We start from the raw sequence: 24,152 nt of genomic DNA, 5'->3' as shown, positions 1-24,152 counted from the left end.
GCAGGTGGGGCGGGGGTGGGGAGAGGAGGGCTTTGAGGCTGGGGCGCGGACTGCTGGCCAGGATTCACGTTTGGGGTTTGGGTTTTCAGAGGAAGGCCTCAGGCGGAAGAGGAACTGCTTTCCCGAGGGACTGCGTGAGACCTGCCAGGTGACCGTGTGTGGAAGAGAACAAGGAAGTGGGCCACGGATCCCAATGTGGACTCCTCATGGGGGCTCTGAGATTCGGGTTTTCCTGTTAATGTGATCCTATCGGGACACGTGAGGCAGCGGGGCCAGGAAACTCCACGTGGGCGCACGTGTGCAGAGGTGACACACAGGGTGACTGTACACCCAAATATAATGCTGCTTAGTTACTGCCAAGTACAGAGATGGAGTGATTCGGGTCTCCTTCCATCTACTCTCCTACTTTCCAGGTTTTATTCAATAATCACATACTACATGCTCAGTCAGAAAATACGTCATTTTTAAAGCAGGGGCTGAGCCTGCTGCTATCCTCCTATGGACCCAGCGCACCACACATGCTGCTCTGGACTCGTTCCACTTCTGTCAAGGGGAGACCTCGGGCTGCCCCAGCCTTCAGGATGTTTGAGGTTCCCCAGTGCACCAGGAGGCCATGAGCCTGGCCAGATCTCAAGGTCCAACATCTGCTGTCAGAGCCCCGGCCACTGAGACTCCCAGTGGGGGGCCCCAGATCCACCAATTGAAGGGTCAGGCCAGCTGGGTGGACCAGGGTGGGCACCTTCCATCACTTGGGGGCCCATTTCCTTTACATGAGAGCTGAGAGCTGGGGTTGGCGAAGCACCTGGTGGAAGAGATACCTGGAGGAGGATTGTATCTTCTACTGTCAACAACCAGCATGCTCTGTTTCTTAAGAAAAGGGGGAAAAGAACCAGCTGGTGACACAGGGATGCGGATTGAAGGTGGAGCGCTATCGATTGGATTCATTTTCTAAGACAGCCATCTGGGGGCTGGTTCCACTCTGGTAAGACGTGGTAAGAATTTACAGAGTCTCCTGTTGGAGAGGGAGGGCTATGCTGCAGGACAATCCTGTTTCCCTAGAAGATGTGCCTGTTAGAAACATCTCGTGTCCCTTACAGGCTTGGGGCAGTGGTGTGGGGTGTCTCCCTGTATCGTTACCTGATGATCAGGGCTTCCATGAGGAAATCCAGTTCGTCCTGTTCGGAACACACCTCAGGCAGCGTCTGGGCACAGAAGGGAGGGTGGGAAGGAGAAGGAGGCTGTGAGCCGCAGAGGTCAGAGGCTTTCAGCAGACAGCCACACTTACAGAGACCCCTGGCCAAGGTCAGGCCCACAGGGGAGCTGCCTCTTACCTTCACAGCCACTTGCAGGGGGCTCGGGTCGCTGGGCATTCCAGACACCTGACCTTCATACACCTCCCCAAACGCGCCGTGGCCCAGACCCCTGTTCAAAGAGAAGGCGAGATGAGACAGGGGCACATTTAGTGGACGCACATGGGAGCCAGGGGGGTCACGCACACCCTCAAGGGTAATGCCCTCAGTCTGGCTTTGCTCGTCGGTCCTGGCCTCCATTGCTTTACCCGGCAAGAAAGTTTCCAAGCCAGGATTCAGGACACTGGCTGGACATTCCTTCTGTGAACACTTACTGAGCCTCTAATATTTGCCAGGGACCTAGAGGGGACTAAGGCTCAGCCTGCCAGGGAGGCCTGTGCTCCCTGGGGCCGGGGGTGAGGGGCACAGACAGCTGGTGGACACCCCCTGGAGTGTGCTTGGTGAGTGACAGACACGTGCACAGGGTGCTCTGGGAGCTAGGAGTGGGGAGCAAGGCCTGGGGAGGGGCACTTGGGCGGATTTTGAGGAGAGCCCCATTCCTCCCATCTAATCCTCCTCTCATTGTACCAACCCCATGTGTATATGGGGTGTTGAACAAGCAAACACCCCCCCCAATGGCCCTGAACACTGAACCTTCTCTCCCTGGGGGGGTTGGGGGCCCTGAGGGGTGGCTCTACTGGCTTCTTGCTGCCGGAGGAATTCGTGGTGCAGGGATGACATCCGGCCCCCTGGAGCGCTCCCTTCCCTGCCTCCCCCACACCCCCCGCTGCCCCCCAGGACAGTGATGGGCACTCACCGGATGAGTGTGATGTTTTTTCTGGGCACCTCCTTCAGGTCACTGATGGAGGAGGTTTTGCCGGCAAAACAGTAGTTGGGGTTGTAGTCGGTCATGATGGTGGAGGTGCGGAGCTTGCTCAGCTTGTACTCGGGGCTCTGCAGCTCCATCTGCATGGCTTGCAGCTCCTGGTGCTTCCGGCGGTACACTGCAGACACATGGAGGTCAGCGCAAGGTGGCCCGGGCCAGGCAGCCAGGCCACCTCCTCCAGGAAGCCTTCCTGGATCTCCAGCTCCTCCACAGGGATCTAAATCTTTCCATCACACTTAGTCATACGAACAAAATGATTACAGATGTGAAAGCATACCTTTAATTGAAAGATGAAAGTAAATGTAAAGCTTAAAATCATATGAATGGAAAACATTTATTGTATCATGCAGGGGCAGAGGCACATTAGTTTGGGTCCTCTGAGAAGCAGACCCAAGACAGGATTAAACAGGCAAGGATTTTACTAGGGGAAATGCCTGTGAGAGATAATTGGGAGGGAACCCAGGAAGGCTGGGAAGCCACCATACTGTGTTGAAAGTCTGACCCCATGTGAAGGACAGGGTGAGGGAAGGTTGAGCAAAGACCCTAGACGGCCATTCAGTCTAAAGAAGTCCCAGCAAGGCTCTTGCTAGGTTCTGGATCCGCAGTCGGCCGTCAGAGGAGTCCCATGTCTCCAGGAGGGGGCCTGCCTTAGCAGCTCTGCTCTGCCCAGGCGCTGGGTGGGGCAAGCATGGCAATGGATTTGAGAGTACAGCTGGGGTTCTTGGTCACCTGTGTTTCCTACAGTTGAAGAACCGCCAAGCCACATAGCTGGAGACCGTCACAGAGTGAAAGGTCTCTAAACTGGGTCTAAGCTGGTGCCTGAGTTCTAATTCTGCCTTTGTTACTTACAAGCTGTGACACTGACAAGCGACACGTGACCTCTTTGGATCTCAGTCTCCTTCTCTGTAAGCAGGGACAATAACTCCTGCCCTGTCTCCTAAAGCCCCACTCCCCGTCCCCTAGGTTTGTGATAATGAAATGAATTCACCAACATAAAATGGTTTTGGAGGGAATTCCCTGGCGGTCCAGTGGTTAGGACATGGTGCTGCCGGGGTGTGGGTTCAATCCCTGGTCAGGGAACTAAGATCCCACAAGCTGTGCAGTGCCACGAAAATAAATAAATAAAGGAAGGAAGGAAGGAAGGAAGAAAGGAGGAAAGAAAGAAAGGAGGAAAGAAAGGAAAGAAATGGTTTTGGAAAGTTCTAAACAGCTTTCCCAGTACAAGTGACCACTATCACTGTTACTACTATGTGTGAGAACATTCTATATATAAGGCAGACTCCATGGGAGGTGATTCACAGGGCGGGGCCGGGGCAAGTGAGTCAACTCCTGTGCGCTCAGTTCCTCCTCTGTGAAATATGCCAACCGTGATCATAGGGTTCTTTGAGGGTCTGGTGAACTAAAATGTGTCAGTCACCCATCGCGTGGTAAGCGTGCAGCCAGGTAGCTCTCGTCATCCTGCCCTTTGCAGGATGGCATCATGGGGATCACATTAGCTGCCACCTCCCTGTCCCCACCCCCCCCCAGATTCCCTGCCCTCGAGCGGCTGGCCTGAAAGTGCTGTCCGGAGCTGAGCCTTTCCTTCTGCTTCCCCTCAGGTCCCTGCCCACCTGTCCCGGGCATTTCCAGCAGGAAGAGCCTGGCTGGACCATGCAGGGCCCTCTGCGACCTGCAGGTCAGCACTCCCTGGCTCACTGGCCTAATTGGAAACAGTCAGAAACCAGCTCTGCATTCTCTGCATGGAGTGGGGAAGGGCGGGCTGGAGGCGTGACACGGGAAGCGAGCCAGACTAGTAGAAGCCCAGGTCTGATGAGCGCTGAAAGGGAGGCCTGGGGTGGGGCTGACCTTTAGCACTCTGAAGAGTGCCCCCTCCTTGAGCAACCAGGAGGCTATGCACAGGGCTGAGGTTCAGAATCATGGCTCCTAGGACCAGGGATGTGCAGGGGGTGGAGTGAGGGGGCCTTCTGTTTTGGCTTGGCGTGGGCTGCCCTCATCACTGCCCACCCAGGGGCAGTGAAACCTCGAGTGAAACCTCGGCATCCACGGCACAGCCTGAGATGCTGTTCTGTTCTGCCAGGTCTGCCTTCCCTGCCCCGCTTTGGAAGTGCTGGGGCTCTGGGACACTCACCGATCATGATGCCGGAGAAAGCCAGGACGAGGGCGGCCACGAGGGCAGAGGTCACAACGGAGAGGATCAGCGAGATTGGCAGGTGGGGCTCCGGGGTGGGCGACACTGGAAGACAGGTCCCCACGGGGCACCAATGACCACACGGATTCTCCTCTGAGCTGGCCCCAAGTCAGAAAGACCCTCCCCGGCCTTGGACGCCTGGACCACCATCCTTTTCAGAGGACCAGGCCATGAAGCAGGTTTGTCCTGGTTTTACAACTTTCAACAGTAGCTTTCGTGGGAAGGGAATATGTAAAAGGGATAAATATCAAAATCTGGACATTGATCCAAAACATCAAATGTGCATGACAGGATGAGGATGAAAGATGAGCCAGCAGCGGCTGCAGAAGAGATTCAGGCACCTTAGATGACTACAAACTCAGTACGACCCAGCGACAGAGTGTCCCGGTCAGTTAGACTCTAGAGGCTGACTTGATTCTCTGTCCGCGAGCGCACCGGGCCCAGCGCAGGGGAGGGCGGGCCCGGGTGCACACTGGCATGGACCGCCCCGAGGCACCGTGCCTGGGCCCGGACACTGCATTTCAAAAGGGACATTGACAACTGGGACACCAGGGTGAGAAGGAGGCATAAACCTGTGTCCCACATGAATGGATGGAAATAAACGGGTTATTTAATGTGGAGAAGACTTGAGGAGGAGCACGGCAGCGCTGTGTTCAGACGCCACGCCTGAAGGGCCCCTGTGAGCAGGGAGCCCAGGAGTGGAAGCTGGAAGGAACGGGTCTGGCGCTGTGACTCCCCGATGGGACGCTGTGCCTTAGGAGTACTGAGGTCCCTGGCGCTGGGGGGTCCAGTGGAGATGGGCCGGTCCCCTGGTGGGGATGTGGGGGTCACATCTGGGATTAGGGGTGGGACTAGGTGACTTGCGACTCCTTCCTGGGCCGTGACCCACCTTTCACACACAGGTCCCTCTACCCATCAGCAGAGCACTGGTGCTGGGGGCAGACAGGGGTGTCAGGAAGTTTACAAAACTGCATCTGAGGTGTCCCAGAACCAAAGAAACCAGCTATGGCTCAAGCTCTGGGCTCCCTCCCCCACCCCCTTACCTATGCAAGAGACGCCGTCCTCGGCCAGCACTGTCCCGTGGTCACAGAAGCAGATGACCCTGTGGCTCTCGGGGTCCATGTGGCACTCATCTACCTCACAGTGGCTGCAGTTCAGGTAATGCTTAATATTCACTTCCCCGTGGCCCTCCATCACTGGTGAGAAGGAGGGAGGGTCAGCCTTGGGCGGAGGCCGCCCTGCACCCCACCCCCAGGCTCTGCGCTCTGTCTCCAGCTGGTCAGGGCAGGTTCTCTGGTCCCTGCTCCTACGTCCCATTGCCGCTGGGAGCGCTGCCTGTGCAGGAAAGTCCACAGCGCATCTGGTGAGGGGAACTCAGACAGAGGACAGGCAGGCAAGTGGGAGGGTCCACACGAGGGTCACTTAGGTTGGTACAGGTACCGGGCCTATTACTGTTGCACTTTCTAGGGCTGGCCAGTCTTCTCCTTCCGTGTCCAAATCAGATCACGCATCCTGATTTCCAGGAAACTTGGTGAGATGACCACTAAGTAGACTTGCCTGCAAGGGACCCACGATCACACCTTTGTGTCCTGGACTCACATCAGTAGCCCTGGAGTTTTAGCTGGGAGGGAGAACTGGCTTAAGGAAGCTGGTTCTGCCACCTGGCAGAGGGGGTACCTTTTAAAGCCGGGGTGTACAGGATGCCCAGTGGATTGATGAAGGAAACCCCATCCTCTCCGTCCATCTCGGGGTCATTGTTTGAGGCAGCATTGCCACCTGTGGCAAACCAGAGGAGAGTTTAACGCAGAGAGGTGGGTGCCCAAGTCTGGACACATGTGCGCATCAGCAGGGCAAGCAGCGGGGTCAGGGAGGGGCCTCGAGGGCGGGGCGGTGGGGAGGGAAGGGAGGCTCAGGGCACAGGGGCTGCACTTGGGGCTCGGCTCAATAGAAGCCTGGTGTGTGGGCCACTTTCTCCTCCAGGTCCAGGCCAGCTCCCGCTGGGGGGTCTCACCACTCAGCTGGGCCCCCCCCAGGAAGCAGTCCGTGTTAGCAAGAGTCAGAAGAGTTCTAGTCTCCCCGGGCTGGGTTGGCCCCTTGGCCCCTCTCCCAGGACTGGTCGGGCAGTGGCACTGAGGAGTGGCTGTCCTGTCCCATCCGGTCAGGGTTGGGGCAGGGGGGATGGGCCCCTGTGCCTCTAGGCTCCTGTCCCTCCTTTCAGTGGGGGTTGGGTTATCTTTGGGCTCCTCCCCTTGGGCTCCGCCCACCCACCCTAGGCTTGGAAAAGAAGAGCATCTGGTCAACACGAGCATCTCACACACAGCATAAAGCAAAACACGGACAGCACATCACAGCGCGTGCATGCATTGTGTCCTAGTCTGTGGGGATGATTCTCAGCTTCAGAAGGCTCTTCTGCTCTGCTCTGAAGCCCAGAGGAGAGCTGGGGCCAGGGGCCAGCTGCTTGCTGAAGGGCTGGGCTGGGACTGCCCGCAGCTGCCCTCAGGGCAAGCACCCATCAGCAGGGGGAATGGCGCCCTTCTGGAAGCTGGCGGGCTGGGGCAGGAAAGGGAGTGTGGGGAGCCCACGAGGCCAGAAGCTGCACACCAGGCCCTCAGGGAGCGGGCTCGGCAAGGACTCGGGCCAGGCCATCCGAAGGGAGGCACGGGGTAGAGGAGTCTGGCCTCCAAGGCTCTCAGGCCAGTGCGTCCTTGGGGGAGGCCCAGAGGAGAGGCTGGGAAGCCAAAGCCCCTTTATCATTGGCTTTGGGGGAGATCAAGAATCATATGGGATCTTGATGCTGTCCTATCGAAACCTCGAGGCAGGATGCTGGCTCGAAAGCCAACACCCTGCCTCTGGCTCGTGTGGTGGGGCTGGGAGGAAGGCGTGCAAGGTCACATTACAGTCCACACTGGGGGTGGGCCAGGGGCGTGCAGGCAGGGGCCGGGGGGCGGACAGGGAGGTGAGGTGCCTAGGACTAAGTGGGGAGGGCAGTGACACCTTGAACGCGAATCATCTTTACCTATATATCCTCCGCCTCCTCCACCTGAGGAGCACCCCCCTCCACCCCCTCCGAAACCCCCTCTGGTCTCCCACCCCCACTTCTTCACGGCCTGGGGGCAGGAATGTCCTCCGGTGGCACCTTCCAGCAAAGACTTTCCAGACCAGAGCAAGGAAGTGTTATCATTCCAGCCACCTCCGCCACCTGTGGGAAGAGACGGAGAAACGCCGAGGTGAGGGTGCTGGCTGGGCTTGGGCAGCTGTTGGGCCTGGCGAAGGAAGCGGGGCTCGGTGTCTTCGAGGGGTGCTTGCCCCTGTCCAGTGCCCAGGGGCCCTGTCCTCAGTGGGGCCTGGGGCCTTCAGAGTCCACGGCCGAGCGTGCCCTTTGTCCGAGGGAGAGCTGCTCTGGCCACAGTCGTGCATGTCCCGATGGGAGCCCCTCGCGCCCCAGCTTCTTGTCAGGCCTCTGGCTCAAGAGCCCGGCAGTGTGCTCGGTGAGGGACGGGGGAGGTGGAGGGGACAGGCTGCACGACTACTAAACTCTGCCTCTGCCTTCCCTCTATGCCTGCCAACTCCTGAAGCGCCCGGCCTGCGTTTCATTAACTGCTTCCCATCTCAAAGAACCAGGACCAGCTGTCAAAACCCTGCCGAGGTCACGGCAGTGAAATTCCTAGCAGGAGCCCTGGATTAAGGCACCACATAACCCAAAGTGCTTTAATTGTCTGCAAGGCAAGAACTTCCCCGGCCTGAGACTTGGTTTCCTCACTTGTCACTCGGAGATAATGAGACGCCTCATGGGGTGGATGTTAGGATCAAAGAAGACAGGGAGCGTATGAAATATTTTACAAACCGCCAAGTGGAGGGCTCGCTGGGCGTTTGTGAGGCAGGACACACACAGGCAGAGGCCTCACACTCTGAAGCTCAGGCAGTGTCTTGCCTGCCTGCTTCTAAGGAGCTGCTCCGAGGTCAAGAGCAAAGAGAGCTGTGGGTGGAGGTGGTGATGCTCTGGCTACAGTGGCAGCAGCTGGAGCTGTGCTTCCCAACGCCTGGGCCTGCTCTGAACTCTTGCAAACGAAATGTTCTTTACAGAGCTAGGTTGAACGTAACTGTATCTTAAGGCCACAGGCAGACCACAGTACATCTCTCCCGAGGCCCTGGAAATTCCAGGACGCCCACCTTGTCTCCCCATATCGTTTTGTGTGACATTTCAAGAGGCAGTTTACTCCAGAAGACCCCAAAGCCCTTTCTGCTCCAGCAGATGCTGGCAGGTGGGAACCAGGAGAAACAGCTGTGCGTGTGTCTGCTGGAACCGTAAGGGTTAACCTGCCCGGAAGGGTCCTCTGGGAGAACTTGTGGCCAAGGTTCTTCCGGACCCAGAGGGGGCAGCAGAGGGACGTCTAGGTGGGGAAAGCTGCAGACAGGGATGACTATGGTGCTAGAAAGAGGGAGACAGGTTTCAGGAAATGAGGTCGAGGTCAGGAAGAAGCTTGGGTCTGGAACAGAGACAAGCAGAGCTGAACTGAGGTCCTGGACAAGTCGTGAGGACCTTCTGTCAGCTTCGGAAGCTACAGGACTCCAAGTGTTTGGCCTCCCTTTGCCAGCCAGAGGGTGGGTATGGGGCTAGTCAAGGTGGTTGATGTCACGTGGTGGAGGGAAGGCCCCTCAGCGCCGTTAGCCGCAAGTGGGCTCTGCTGGCTATTCGGGGCTGTGAGCTTAGTGAACAAGTTAGGACGAGATGGGCCTGATACCAGGTCTGCCCTCCTGCCCGGAGCACCCTACCCTTGCGTCCTGCACAGTCCCCAGCTAAGTTGGTTTCCGACCCCCACTCTATCTTGCAGCCTTCAAGCAAATGTGTGGAAAAGAAAACGATGGGCGTAAAAATAAAAACAGCAACAGCAGTGTTTTAAAAAACGGATTAAGTACGAAACAGTTTGGCCATCTTGAGGAAAAAAATCCACCAACTTTCCATGAGCTTGTTGACTCTTCTGTAAAATGAAATGATATGTTTGGAAAACCCTACAGGACTGTTTTGAAAAGCACATGTATAATAGATGTGGAAGTGCTTTGTAATTTATTACATGCTGGACGGATGTAAGGGGCACTGTATCACTGCGGTAATTCCTCGCTGTGACCGCTTCTCCTCTTTCTTCTATCTCTCTCTCAATTGAAGAGAAAGTCTGAGTGTTTATTTTAATTAATCTCAAATCTTAAACATCTTCAAAAATCCTCCCTCGATCTGATTGTGGAAAAAAGAAAATACAAAGAGGAATGGCTGACTTGGGAGGAATCAGAGAAGTCACATCCCCTTTGGTGTCTGCCCCCTATTTCTGCGTTGCTGGCTCTCATTAAGGAGACAGAGAGCCCAACCATGGAGATTCCAGAAAGAGATTTTCCAGCAAGGAGATGTGTGCCCTGGCAGCCCGGGGCCCGGAAGTACGAACAAGCCACAGGGGCCCGGGGGCCTGACTCTGCCCAGATTCCTTCCACCTGCTCACATCCAGTTGCATTTGGTAAAACCCGGGGACGGTTGGGTTGGCGGTCAGACTGCTGCCACCTGCCTCATTTTCTCAGTGACCTTCTGCAAGTCCAAACCCCGTGCTGGCAAGGCGGCCTCTGGGTCCCCAGCGTGTGGCCTGCCCTTCCTCTCTTGATCCCGGTACCAGTATCCAGAGCTCCCAGCATCTCAAGGGCCAGCGACTAAGATGTCCACAGGCGTGTGATGGCGCCCGGCCGAGCTGACGCTCACACAGTCTCGGGAGAATGCTCTGGGAGAGGGTGGGCTTGCAGTGGTTTACCTGCGGCTCCGGAATTGCCATTCAGCCCTAGAACTGAGGAGTTATTCTCCAGTCTCTCTGGGTGGAACGTGTCTGTCTTGGCTCCGTAGGCCCTGCCGCCACCGCCGGCCGCAATGATCAGGGGCACTGGCACTCCATCCTTCATCTGCCCAGGGGAGACATTCAGAGGTTGAGAAACCGAGTGGGGCTCCCACTCTGGAGACCCCTGAGCAATTTAAATGTTTAAATGTGGCCGAGTGTTTGCTGGGCAGTGGGTGACATCTCAGTGGTCTGAGGGCCCTGATCTCATGTTACAACAACCCATCAGCTCTTCCATCCCCTCCAGCCCCAGGCTCGTGTATTAGTCCAGGTTCAGTACGTAAAGCAAAAGCACTAAGAGATAGAAATGTTTCTGAATACGAGGAGGCTGTTTCTACAGCCCCTTTCCTGAAGTTCCTCTCTAGCCTCAGGGGTCTGGCAGCTGGTTGCAGAAGCAGGTCTCTCTCCTCTCCTTCCTCTCTCCTTCCTCTGCACACTCAGGGGTCTCTGCTCTGATCCCCACAACTTCAAGATTAAGCCCTCAGCATCACCGTCCCTGCAGGAAGACCCAGCAGGAAACCTTTGCCTATTTTCGATGACATAAGAAAAGTCCACCTTAGGACAGAGGAGGGCACAGTGGGACCCTCTGGGACTCTGAAGCAGGATGGCAAAGGTGTGCGTGGTGAAATCCAGCTGGCATATCAACATGAGAAGGGCCTGTCCTTTCCTGGACGGACAGGGAACCTTATATTCCCTCTGGGCCTTGGTTTCCTCAACTTTAAATGGGGCTAAGAGCACCCGAGGTGTTCATTCCCAGGTCTGTCCTGAGGATCCAACACCAGGACACAGAGAAGGCGCTGCCCTGGGGAAGCTGGCACCCAGACCTCACCTTAAATACGTAGGTGGCTCCGCCCCCTCCGCCGCCCCCTCCTGCCCACTCGTGCACACTTTTGTTCACGCGGATTTCTTCTTCTATCACGTTGTTCTCTCCAATGCAGACTTTCTGGATTAGTTGGTTTGTCTGGAGAAACAAAAAGCACCTCAGGTTTGTGCCCAGGGTTCTCTACCTCCCAGCACACAGACCTCCTATGTTTAAAGATAGGGTCTGACGATCTCTCAAATAGCTTGCCGTTGAATTGAGGAGACAAAAACTACACACAGATAACTTCCACTCTGGGCAGTCCTGGAGAAGGACCACAGGGACAGCTTAGAAGAAAATGCATGGGAAGTTGAGGAGGGAGAGTGAGGCTTTGTTGCTGGACTGGTGAGCAGGGAGGACTGTCTGGGGGAGGTGGCATTCACTTGGGCCTTGAAGGATGGGGAGATTTTTAAACACTGAGAATGGGAGAAAATTAGGACATTACAGGGGAGGAGATCAGCATGAGTCCAGAGGGAAGGAGGTGAGCGTGGTATTTGGGGGGAAAAGTATAAGGAGTCTCTCTGGCTCAGAAAAGTCCATCTGAGGACAGAGAGGTGGTCCAGGAGGACCTGCTGGATCCTTTGGATTCTGAAGAGGGGGTGATAAAGGCCCCATGCGGTAAGACAGTGCTGGCGGGAGTGTAAATGGGAGTGGGTAGAGGGAACCTAACTGGACAGTCAGATCCTGGACAGAGGCCTTGAATACAAACAGAGAAGGAGCTGGACTTCATTCTCTAAGCAGCGAGGAGCCACTGAGGTTTTTTGAGAAGTTGCAGTTTGAAGTATCTTGTAAAGAGAAGAAAACAGTGGGAGGCCAAACTCAGATTTTATTCCACCTGGTGTGGGCCCAGGCACCTGGGAGTCTCCGGGGACATGCTGGAAATTCCTGTGACCCAGAAGCCTGGAATCCCTGAATAAAGAGGGCAGCGTTTCAAGAACAGCCACCCTGCTTGTCAGTCACAGCAGCTGAGACGAACTCTCCACGCATTGGCCTGACCTTGGAGGAAAATGACTGCTTTCGCTTAATAGAAAAAAGGCCAACAAAACATCAAATTTTCATCGAATGTTGCTGTGTAACCAGCCAGTGGACGTGGCAATTCATCTTGAGTGACTCCTTATGCTAAAGCACTCAGGGGTGCCGGGAATGAGTACTAGAGAAATTTCCAGATAAATAGCTGAGATGCAATTTGTTTTATGGCATTTTGGATTTAATGATGTAAATAATTTGATATGTTTTAGAGTGGATTTAGTGTGGGTGGAAGGGTCTGAATTGCTACTGTGGACAGCTGACATTTCTCCTGTGTATGTGCAATGCCATCCAGGGCTGGGGCGGGGGCCGAGTGGCATGGAGTCTGCTGGAAGGAAACCCTGCCAACCGCTGCCTGGGGAGGGCCTGAGATGCAAGGGGCATGCTCTGAGGGCAGAGCCAGGGACAGGGCATGGAAGTGTGTGCTGCCAGCTAGGCAGAGCAGAGCACAGAAGACAGTGTCCAGTCTCACTTCCTGACTGGAGCTTTGCTGGGCCATCTGTCTGGATCTGTCCTCCTCTATTAACTGGAGAGCTGCGGGACTGCCTCGGTGGTCCAGTGGTTAAGAATCGGCCTTCCAATGCAGGGGACGCGGGTTCGAGCCCTGGTCGGGGAACTAAGATCCCACATGGCACAGGGCAACTAAGCCCGCGCGCCACAACTAGAGAGAAGCCCACGCGTCGCCACGAAAGATCCCACGTGATGCAACTAAGACCCGATGCAGCCAAAAAGTCTAAATAAATAACTAAAAGAAATTGGGGAGCTGCCCAGTGCGAACCAGTGGTGCTAAGAAGGTCCATCCCCTCCGACCATGTTCCCTTTCCTCCTCTCCTTTGCCTGGCAGCAGTGGGGCCCCCACCCCTTGGGGATGCCCTCTTCCCTTGAACGGAAGTTGCCGATGGCTGGAGATTGCTGGAGGGAGCAGTTGGGCTGCAGGATGGCCTTTGTCTAACTAGAGCCCAGCGTCAGCGCATTCCCCGCTGCCCCGGCGGCTCAGGTGTCTCCTTTGAATGGGGTGGGGGGAGGGAACAGTTGATTCGCTTCTCAGTCTGCATCTTGCTGGGTCCACAGCTGCATTTGGAGGAGCTGATCACTTTTCCATGATTCGCTTTCTTGACCTGACTTCTGGAGTCTCCTCTACATCCCTGGCTCCCCCCTCCCCGCCTCTTTTGTTGGTTCCTCTTTTCTCCATTTCTAAATGTTGGGGGTCTGCAGGGTTCAGCCCGTGGTCCTCTCCATCTACACCACTCCCTAGACAATCTCAACCTGTCTCAGTTTATGCTGACCTCTCCTGGATTTGCATCTCCTTTCCAGACCTCTCTCCTGAACGCCAGTGGCCTGTCTTCCTTGTCCACAAGCAGCCTCCCCTTGGCCGTCTACCAGATCAGCTGAGCTCAGTGAACCTGCTCCTTCCGCAGCGGGCCCCAGCTCTCGTGAAGGCAGCTCCCTCCTTCCAGTGGCTCGGGCATAGTTCTTGGATTTTATATTCTAAATACACCCAGAATTCAGCCGCTTTTCACCACCTTCACTGTTACTGTCTTTATCCAAGCCACCATCATCTTGCCTGGATTAATGCAATAGCCATTAGGTTCATTGCCCCCGACTCCTCCCTTGGGCCCAAGTGGTCTGTTCTCCACATTGTAGCCAGAGGAGCTAATATGCAAATCGCTTCAGGTCACTATTCTGCTCAAAACCGTCCTATGGCTTCAGTATGTTCTTCTGATGGCCTGACCTGGTCCCCATCACCCCTCCCTCGTCTCTCACCTACTCTCCCTCCTGTTCTACCCACTCATCCTGGCTGCTCCTTGAGCACACCAGGCACGCTCCCGCCTGGGGACTCGGCCTCTGCTCTGCCGGAGTCCCCACTTATTTTCCTGGTTCAGTCCCTCAGCTCTTTCAGGGCTCTGCTCAGCTGTCTTTTTCTCGGTAGGCTTCCCTTCACCACTCTATTTACGATTGCAACCTGCCTCTGAACTCCAGCACACCTGACTCCCCTTCACCCTAATTCTATGCACCTTAACCCTGTCTCTTTTGGGTGTCCTGAGGAACTTACGTTTACTGGTTATTGTCTGTTTGTCCCTCTTCCCCTGGAGTCAATGTAAGCTCCATGAGAGCAAAGGATCTTCCTTTTGTTCATGAATATCTCCCCAGTTCCTAGAACTGTGACTGGCGTGTAGTAGGTACTCAATACATATTTGCTGAATACATTTGAAAGACTTGGGAACTGGGTGGGTGTGGGCTGGCCCTTCACAATACTTGCCTTGTGAGTGATGGTAGTGGTGGAAGCTAACATTTAGACCTATGGTTTTGCTCCCCTGGGGATGTTTGGAAATGTCTGGAGGCATTTTCGATGGTCATTTCTGAGGGATGCTACTGGCATCTGGTGGGTAGAGGCCAGGGATGCTGCTAAACAGCCTACAGTGTACAGGACGGGGGCTGAGGGGTGTGTGTGTGCGTGTGTGTGTGTGTGTGTGTGTGTGTGTGTGTGTGTGTGTGTGTGTGTATGGGGGGGTGGTTCCAGCAGCTGGAGCCCATTCCAGGCTTGGGTTGGCCAGGCACACGGGAAGAGCCACTCCACGCAGAAATGCAGTAGAACCAGCAGAGCTGCCAAAGCCTGCAAGTTTAATTCTTGGGGTCCACTTCGTTCTCTAGTGAAGTCCATTTTTCGGCCTAGGGAGGACTGGAGATTGAGGTAGTGCCTGTAAAAGGTCTTTCTCCCTTTCTCAAATGACTCCTGAGGGGCGGAGGTGTGGAGCAACTGGGAAGAGCAATTCTTTTCCCCACGCCCATGCTATGCCCGACCCGACCAGCAGAGGGGGCTGCTCTCCGTCCCTGGCTTCTTTGGAACTTCCCTGGCACATCCAAGGATTGAGAGCAAGTAGGTTGATTAATAAAATGATAAAATGCAGCAGTCCAGAGGAACAAGTAGATTACAATTGAATTAAAAAAGAAGGACTCAGTCCTGTGAAAAGACGTAATTGATGACAATCCAATCAAGTAAAAGTTCCTTGCGGAAGTCAATGCAATCTTTCTGCTTAGATGGAAGAATTACATTAGCACTCAATAAATTCCTGTGAAAATAACAGCGGCTTGTAATGCAATGGCTTAACACTTAACAATCAGGTTGGAAAGTCCTGATTATAGTTGCTAAATAAAAGAGTCCAGACATTTCTCACGCACAAGCTTGCGCCTGCGCAGCTTACTCCTGTTGCTTGGTTTTCAGCCTCTAAGGTGGGGTTGGGGGTAGGGCACATACTTTATTCCTGGCTCCCAGCCTGGGGCCTGGCTCTTAGGAGCCTTGAGGTTATTCAGTGGAATTGAACTGCTTTCTCATAGCTCTTGTTCCCACATCTGTCTTCCAACTCTGCTCTTGAATAAGTTTCTGGGGAAGGAGCCCTGGGTCCTGAGACCTAGAACCCAGATCCCTGCCCCGGTCCCACCCAGTGCAGAAGCTCACCCTCAGGTGAGGGCGTGGCCTGGCCCAATGCCGAGAACCCCCTGCAGAGTGCTGAGTTCCCATCAAGACAGCCAGCACCACCAGGGTCCTGCGTCCCCCAGCACAGGCAAGAGGCATGGCTGCTGCTTTATCAGTCTCCACTGTCTCCCCTTCCTGGTCATTTTAGACCACTACTGGCTTTCTTAAGTACTGCTGTTGGAGCTCTCCCTGTTTGACAGCTGGACACACCCAGTGGGGTCAGGAACCAGAATGAAGGGTTGTCTCTGGGGCTGCAGAGGATGACAGTCTGGCTTGTCAAGTGATGTGTTATAAGTGGAAAAGGGAAAAAGGCTGTAGAAACTGAGCCCCAAGCAAGTTTGGGGCAGCAAAAATAGGAGCCAGAGTCTCTGTGCTGCATTATGAGTGACTCTGGACAAGTCCCTTCACTTCTGTGGTCTCCATGTTCTCATCTGTGAAATGGGGGTAGTGGATTACATGGTCTTTCAGCTCTGAGTCTGTGCTTAATATACTTTAAAAAATTTAATCACACAAATAATAAATAATATGTGAATGCATTATTTTTGTAACAATATCAGACATTACTGACAAAGCACCCTCAACTCCAGTCCCCTCTCCAGAATCAACCACTGTTATCTGTATATTTCAGAACTTTTTCTGTGGTTTTATATGCATATATGTGGCTATGAGTCTGTGATTTTGAGCTGAACAAGACATGTTTAGTCTGGTATTTTCCTGTTTATGATAATATGGCTAAAGACAATGGTGCCCTTGCAAGAAAGCTTAGGCAGTGGGCTTTAACTCGCACTTGTGCTAAGAGGAACCACCATTTGCCCATTTTAGCAGAATTCAGCTCTTCAGTTTTAAAGATTGCTCATAAAATCCATGCCTCAGCCTCGGTGCCTGTAGGGATGTGCGACCCCCAAAGCCACACCACCCACCTTCTCATGCACCCAAATGGCCCTGGAAAGGGAGGAGCGTTTGCAGGCAGAACAAAGGGTGAGTCCCGCCATCTTTGAACGTGAGGTCTCCGAAGGCGTGTGTGCAGTGTCTGTGTCCTCTGAGGGACCTGCCTGGGTCCTGGTGAGTGTGGAGGAGAAACCCCCGCTCTGGGCACTTACACTGGGGCAGGCATCTTCCCCCTGCTGCCCGACCAGGATGTACAGCACGTCGTCCTTCTCCAGGTTGAAGATGCCCAGCACAGACACGCCGTGGGATCGCATCATCGTGTTCTTCCCGCCTTTCCCGCCAGCGGCTCCGTAGCCTGATATGCTGCAACAGGACAGAGCGCATGGGTTCCTGCCATGGTATGAAGACTGACTCCCCTCCTGCCAACCCAGCGGCTCCTAACAGGCTGAGCGCACCACCCTCGTGCTGGAGGTCTCTCCCCTGCATCAGCCCATGAGGTCAGCAAGGAGGGTCCTCTCTCCACTGTCAGGAGAGGGAGGTCAAGTTCAGAGAGGGGCAGGGAGATGCCTCATTCACAGAGCTAGGAAGGTAAAGAACTAGTAAGGGGTAGAAGAGAGGGAGAAGGGGGGCAGGGAGAGAGAGAAGAGACGAAGACAGGGGGAGTCTGTATTAATGTAGGCTGTTGGGGTGATGGTGTCCTGAATACCTGGGGTTTCCTGTTATGGACTTCTCTCCCTGTCCAAGAGCAAAGAACTCATGTGGTCAACCTTAGACAAGTAATTGAACTTTCCAGTTCCTCATCTGTAAAATGGGGATAAGAAAAACCTACCTTCTAGCCCAGGTGTGTGGTGAAGATTGAAGAAATGAAGTGTCGCAAGTCTCAGAATTGTGGCTGGCAAGTAAGAAGCACCCACTAAGTATTTATTATTATTCTTACTGGTTGAAGGAGCAGTAATTGAGTTGGTACAATGTTTTAAAGTCTCCCCACGGGGTCCAGACACAAGGAGTCCCACATGGAATGATTGAGGAGAGCGGTGTTTACGAGCACAGACTGTTTATTCGCATCCCGCCAGCAACTCCTTCTGGAGCAATGTGTGTGTGGACAACAAACAACCAATCATGATGAAAATAAAACCAGCAAGTGGGGATGCGGGAGTATTTCTGCTGCCTCTTAGGTTGTTGAGTTGAAGTCAAGCAGGGATGGGGGAGAAAGGACCCAACTGATGAACCGTATCAGAACAGCGGTGTGCCCTGAAGACAGCTCGCGAGCCCGATATACACGCCTCCCCAGAGACCGGCTGCCAGGGAGAGGGACTTGGGGGGCTTTCAAGTCCCTGCATATTCAGATCCAAGGTCCTTGAAGAAAAGCTTCCGGGGAGAGCTGCAAGATGGTTTTGCACACGTGCGCACACGGTGGCTTCTCCACCTATACTTCTAGGAAATGTCCTGTGTTCCAAGCATGGGAGGGGCCTCTTGGAGGCCTTCCTAAGGCAGAGCCTGGGCCTGTTCTGCAGAGACAAGCCTGGAGGGCCAGCTGATGGCTAACGTGGCAGGTGAGGACCTGAGGTCTCTGTAGAGAGCGAAGGAGAATTGAGCCCACTGTCCTGTCTCCGGGGCCCGGCACCGATGGGAGATCATTGCAAACTGGCGTAAGGCCACGTGCCTAAGACGAGGCGGGAGATGGGCTCCAGGCCCTCGGGGGGCTTCCAAAGAAATTGGGGAGACAGAGTTATGACATCTCCCTGTGGGGGTGGTTATATCGGGGAGGCAAAGCGGAGGCACCAAAGGGCTCTGGGGTTCCATGTGAGGAGTGGACCTCTCAGGGTCCCAGATCTTTCCCTCGTCAAAGAGGGACCATTCTTCCTTTCCGAACTCACAGGGGCATGGGAAGGTTCAACATCTGAAGGAGATAATGGGTGAAAGCCCCGAGAAAGTGGCAGGTCTCGGCACAAATCAGGGCCATCAGGTGCTCGGGGCCCGGGAAAGAGGCGGAGGACTGCGACAGACATTGAGGCAGCGGAGCTGGAGGCCTTGGCTGGTTTGGGGCGTGTGGGGTGTGGGTCTGAAGTCGGCTTCATGGTGGAGATGATGGTTGGGTAGGACCCAGACAAGCAGAAAGAGGTGGAGGGTACGAGTCAGGCTTGTGTGAACGTGAATGAAGAGGCAGGAAACCTAGGCGCGGGGGTGGGGGAGTGGGGCGTCGTAGCTCTGCAGAGGGAAGTAGGGCCAATTCCTGAGCGTCCTGCAATGTGCCAGGCGTGAGTGCCTATGGCGTCCCCCCAGCAGCCGTAGACAGTAGCTGTTAGCAATCTCACTTGGCAGTTGAGGAAACCGAGGCCCAGAGGGGTTCGTTTGGACCGGGCAAACCCTGGTCCAGAGCTCGACATTTCCCCTCATGGAGCCCATTTCCCCTCCGACATGCTGCTGCGAGGTTATATGATGCACGAGAGTGGTCTGAGAAGCTACTGGCCCATCCTAATTCACTCAGACCCTCAGCCACACCCTCGCTCCTGACCCATTGGAAAAGGAGAGGTGATAAGGACAATTAAAAGGCTGAGGAAGAAGGAAGGCTCATTGGTGAAAGGAAAACAGCAGAATTATTTAGCTCAGAGAAGGCAAGCCTGGGGCCGGGGTGGTGCTGGGCATTCCAGAGACTCTGTGGAGTGTAGAGACAGCAACGTGGGCGTAGACGGGCCACATCTGTCCTGCTGGCTCCTCCAAGGTTCCGGGGCTTTGGCAGGTTACCTAAGAAAGTCGTTTCCATCTGAAGGTGTTGTGGGCCTGGAAAACTGCGGCCCAAGAGGGAGTCCTCACCCTGCCCACTCCTGCTATGTCTGAGAGGAAAGCTGTACCCGGCTCATCCTTTCTGCATATTCGCATGCATTATGAATCGTTCTGAACTCTTTCACATGTTTAAATTTAGCCAAAGCATTATATTTTAGAAGTTGCTTGTTCCTGACATGTTTTCCCCTCTCTAAGCCTTCTTTCCTATTTCTCTTGCCCCCAACCGAGTCTGAACTCCAGCCCCATTTGGGTCTTGACCTGGCTCTTGGCAGTGAAGTGGATGGAAAGAGCCCTGAGTTCTGAGTCATACCCTGGGCGCTCTGCTGGCTGTGTGACTTGGGTCAACTTGCTTAACCTCTCAGAGCCTCAGCTTCCCCTACCAAGGAAAAAAATGAGGACCCCCGCCCTCATGAGGGTAAGTAGTGGGTTTGAAAAGATTACAAACTGCTCCCAAGTGCAAGGGGGACTCTGGGCTGGGGTCAGCTCTACAGACCCAAAAGGAGACAGTAGAGATTGGCACCCAGGTGTCAGCAGCTGGAGTTTGCTTTCCTGCGTGATGGCCTCAGCCCCACGTTTCCACCTGGACTATTATTGGCTTAAAGACACGGGACTGGCGGCTGCCCACCTGGGCTACTGGTAGGGGGTAGTGCCTCCCTCATCAGCCCTGTGAGGCCTGAAATCCTGCCACAGAGCTTCACTCCTTTGGAAACTTCTAGCTGCTACTAGAAGGCCCATCTCCTCCTGGGTGGGCTGCGCCACAGTGAAAAGAGCACAGGCTGGAAGCAGACAGACCTGGATCCAAATCCAACTCCGTCACTCAGGGCCAGGAACTGGGTTAGACATCTCCTGCCCGGGTGTTGGCCTTGCACTTGGTCAACCTTGACAGCCAGAGCCTCCTGAACTTTTGTGTCCAAGGCACCTTGCTTACCTCTCCTGGTTCTGGCCCTGTTACTCGCCAGCTGTGTGACCTTGGGTAGTTTATGTACCCTCTCTGAGCTCCAGTTTCCTCATCTATAAAAGGGGGATAAGAATATTTACCTTAAAAGGTTGTTGTGAGAGTTATATGAGATAGTGCCCCTTATAAGGGGCCTAGTTCAGCCCCTGGAGGGTAGCTAGTGAGTAACAAATAGTAACTGCTGTGCTAATGTACACCTGGGGGAGCCTGTCCACTCCTCTCCTGGGGTGACTTCTGAGAAGCAGAAGGGGGTGAGTGAATAAGGCCTCAGATTCTAGAGAGCAGGGCAATAGGGGGAGCAGGGTGTGGCCGAGGAGCCAGGGTCAAGGGTGTTCAGTTTCACCCAGGACCTACTTCCACAGGGAGGCAGTGGGAGCATAAAGCCAGCCCTGGCGCTCTGAGGACCCCCGAACTGTACGAATCATGTTACACAGACTTGTGCCAGAATAATGATCTCAGCCTGAATCTTCGAAGCCTTTTCCCATCCCTTGTAAACAACTTATTTTGATGGTTGACAAATGACAACAAATTAAAATACTTGCCACTCAAGTGGGGAAAATGCCTCGCAGTGATTCCAATTTACTGGAAGTTACAGGATACTGTTCTCAACGAGCTGATGCTGTAATTTTTTTGTTTGTCTTCATCTAAACCCACGTCCCCTAGTCAGAATGGATGTTTATTGGGTTTGCGTTTTGTATTATTGACTGTGAGCTATTGTTACCTGATGTAATTGAGTTGTGAATCTTCTTAAAATAAAGAATTAGCTGCAAATCAAAGTGGCTGCCTGCTGGAACCTGAAAGGAGAGCACAGCTGGTGTGCAGCGTGATGGCGGTGTCAGCGGCACACTTGGTGGGGCTGCCGGGGGCGGTGGAGGGGGGGAAGGAGTGAGAGGACCCCACCAGGGGAAGCAGGAAGCACCTCATTTCTCTTCCACACCTGCTCTGGGCTCTGCCTCTAACACCCAGTGGGACCTTGAGTGAGTCCCTTCCATCCTCTGTGTCTCGGTTTCCTCCTCTGTGAAATCAGAAGAGTTAGGTACGCCCTGTGTATCCATCCTGCCTCCAGGTCTGCTGTGAGAGCACAGGAGACATTGGGTATGTGCAGGGCTTGGTCAGGGCGAGAGCTCTGTGCAGGTACACAGTCGTATGATCCAGATGGGTCAAGCGAGCCATCAGATGACACCCCCGGGGGTCAGCGGTGGAGGCGTGTGCTCCTTGCTGCCCCAGTTCCATTCCGGTTTTGCACCAATGTGTAAGACTCATCGTCCACTCATTCCCTACCACCTTCCTGACCCAGGAATATCAGAGCTGGAAGAGATGTCAGTGACCTCTCTCTCCAACCCCTCCTTCAACAGATGAGAGCAGGGGCAGCACACTTTCAAGGTCATACAGTGTGTCAGAAGTTGAACCCAAACTTCATTCTGCCTGCGGCTCATGGATCTTTGCTCAGTGCTGCCCCCCTCCCTCCACTTTCCCTGCTCTGTGCTCTTCATGGGTGTGGCTATCTGCACAATTACTCTGGCAATGAGTCATGACTTGTGACTCTCTTCTACAATTGTTTAGAACTTGATTGGCATTGTGGACTGTTATTGAACTTTTCTGCCCTGTGGCCTTTGCAGAGACTGCAAGGCTCCAGAGGCTCAGTCCTCTCTACAAGTTCTGCAGCACCTATTCAGTACCTGGCAGACAACCGGAGGCCCCTCGCACCGCACCACCCCGGCCCAGAGCCAGGCAGGCAGTAGGCGCTCCATGGGATGCCTGTGGATTTGAACGATGGTGTCATCCAGCTGCACGTGCTGGTCTGTGGAGCCAGGTGAGGAAACCAGTGTCAGTGATGGAGGCCGTCAGGAACAGCTGTGGCCCAGGTTGGCTGGGGGCCCTTGCTGGCTCCAGCTGGGATCTGAGACCTCTTGTACGTGATGTCCGAGGAACAAGTGAACCATGTGAGAACTGTCATCAGGAGCTGTGGGCTGTGCTTGATCAAAGTTTTTATAGACGATCTGTGTGCACGTGGGCACGTGCGCATGCGTGTGCGTGTGTGTATTTGTGTGTGTACGTGGGAAGCTGGGGGAGGAGGGGGACAGGGAAGGATATGGAGAGGCAGGAGAACAGGCTGTGGGCTGGGCCGAGGGAGGGAAGGATGAAGAGGGGAAGAAGTCAGGACAGCGAGAGGCTGGCTGGCTGACACCTGCATGCGACTGGCCCTGCGCGGGGTGTCACACACCGAATCGCACTAAATGCCCCCGGGCCTTGGAGCCGGACTCAGTCAGTGTGTGTCTCCATTTTAGGCGGAGGCTGAGGCTCCTGCCCCGGCACACACCCCACAATCCACGCTCCTGCTCTGATCCACCTTAGCTGCCCTCCTCCATGGGCGCTCAGAACCAAGACTTGGAAATCTCCCAGATCAGGTGTCCCTCCCGCTCCCATCCCACCCACCCAGTCCTCCAGTCATGCCGATTCTACCTCCCAAACATTTCGGCCTCTCCCGCCATGTTTCCCCTGCCCTGGTTTAGCCCCATGTGACTCTTGCCTCCATGACCTCACCAGCCTTCCCTCTGTTTTCCCTGCCTCCCCACTTGCTTCTCTCACCACCACCATCACGCTGGTACCAGAAGGAGCTGAACGTGTTCGGGAGGTGAGGCTCCAGCCTCAGGGCCAGGTCCTGCTTCAGCTCCTGCAGGCCCTGGCTGGCCCCAGGGGCTCCTTCCACCAGGAAGGCCCTCCCCTCGTCTTCGTAGACAACTCTGTCACCTTCAAGACTTAACTCAGGCTTCTGTCTCCCTGTGGAAGCCATCCTTGAACTCAGGCCCTTCCCCTGGCCTCTGACACAGGGCTGTGTGTAAGCCTCCATTGCAGTACTCTCTACATCACACTGAAATGCTTTGTTTGTACATCTACCGCTGACTGGGGCTCCTCTTGGGCAGAAGCTGGATCTTGCACCTCTTTATATAGGCATAGTGTCCTAACAGGTGCTTAACATGGTCCGCTGAGATGTGCAAAGCAGGAGGGGAGCAGGTATGGACACCTGTCCTGTTCTGACAGAGGAAGTGGCAAATCCAGGGGAAGGGGAAGCCCAGGGCAGGAAAGCAGTGTGTGCGTGTGTGGGGAGGAGATGGGGATTTAAGTTTTGCCCCTAAAGTCCCAACTTAGCCTGGCACATCCCACCTGTCTCCTTCCTGGCCTGTCCTTCCTCTCCCTCTTCGTGGTAGCAGACAAAGGTGTAGAAGATGGGAGAGGAACACCGGGTAAATGACCAGTTAATTAAGAGTGGAGGTGTTTTCATTACTATATATAAAATAGATGACTAATAAGAACTTCCTGTATAGCACAGGGAACTCTACTCAGTAGTCCGTAATGACCTATATGGAAAAAGAATCTAACAAAGAGCGGATATATGTATACGTATAACGGATTCACTCTGCTGTACAGCAGAAACTAACGCAACATTGTAAATCAACTATACTCCAATAAAAATTAATTTAAAAAAGATTCTTTTTCTTTCTTTCTTTCTATTTTTTTTTTACCTGTATGAATCCCTGAGCAAGCCCCAGGCAATGACGTCTCACTGTGGCACACAGTGGGTGCTTGATAAGTATAGCTCGCTTTCCCTCACCTCTCTGATCAGTAGGTAGAGAGCTTGACTGTAGCAATAATCGTGCCAGGCCTCAAGCTGCAGCCAGGCAGAACTAGCTGAGCGCCACACTCTTCCAGGAATAGATGGACTCCCTAAGGAATGATTCCAACCTTTCTGTTCTCAAGAACCTTTTACATCCATCCTCCTGTGTGTCCTACGGTTGTCTCACTAGACGAACTGCACTTACTAAATAAGAATTAGTTAATATGGAGAAAATATCTTCCAGAAAAAGGGCACCTGACTTCTCAACCTGGATATTCTGACTTGGGGACATTTCGATGTGGTCTGTATAGCAAATCAT

At 54.2% G+C, this 24,152-nt stretch overlaps 1 protein-coding gene across 1 annotated transcript in view; it reads right to left on the bottom strand.

The window, feature by feature from the left end:
- Positions 1 to 24,152, bottom strand: part of LOC115854162 (ALK tyrosine kinase receptor) — a 101,135-nt gene that overhangs the window by 33,571 nt on the left and 43,412 nt on the right. Inside the window, exons 5-14 of the mRNA XM_030858032.2 lie at positions 16,691 to 16,841; positions 11,060 to 11,191; positions 10,153 to 10,297; positions 7,380 to 7,562; positions 6,041 to 6,139; positions 5,407 to 5,559; positions 4,304 to 4,408; positions 2,107 to 2,293; positions 1,332 to 1,422; positions 1,138 to 1,202 (exon numbers count right to left, since the gene is read on the bottom strand). Of these exons, the coding sequence (XP_030713892.2) occupies positions 1,138 to 1,202; positions 1,332 to 1,422; positions 2,107 to 2,293; positions 4,304 to 4,408; positions 5,407 to 5,559; positions 6,041 to 6,139; positions 7,380 to 7,562; positions 10,153 to 10,297; positions 11,060 to 11,191; positions 16,691 to 16,841 (1,311 nt within the window). The remainder of the gene's footprint in view (positions 1 to 1,137; positions 1,203 to 1,331; positions 1,423 to 2,106; positions 2,294 to 4,303; positions 4,409 to 5,406; positions 5,560 to 6,040; positions 6,140 to 7,379; positions 7,563 to 10,152; positions 10,298 to 11,059; positions 11,192 to 16,690; positions 16,842 to 24,152) is intronic.

This window comes from Globicephala melas, chromosome 12 (assembly GCF_963455315.2).
Source record: "Globicephala melas chromosome 12, mGloMel1.2, whole genome shotgun sequence".
Classification (NCBI taxonomy): Eukaryota; Metazoa; Chordata; class Mammalia; order Artiodactyla; family Delphinidae; genus Globicephala; species Globicephala melas.
The sequence above is the reverse complement of the archived record's forward strand: the minus strand, read 5'-3'. Positions and strand labels throughout refer to the sequence as shown.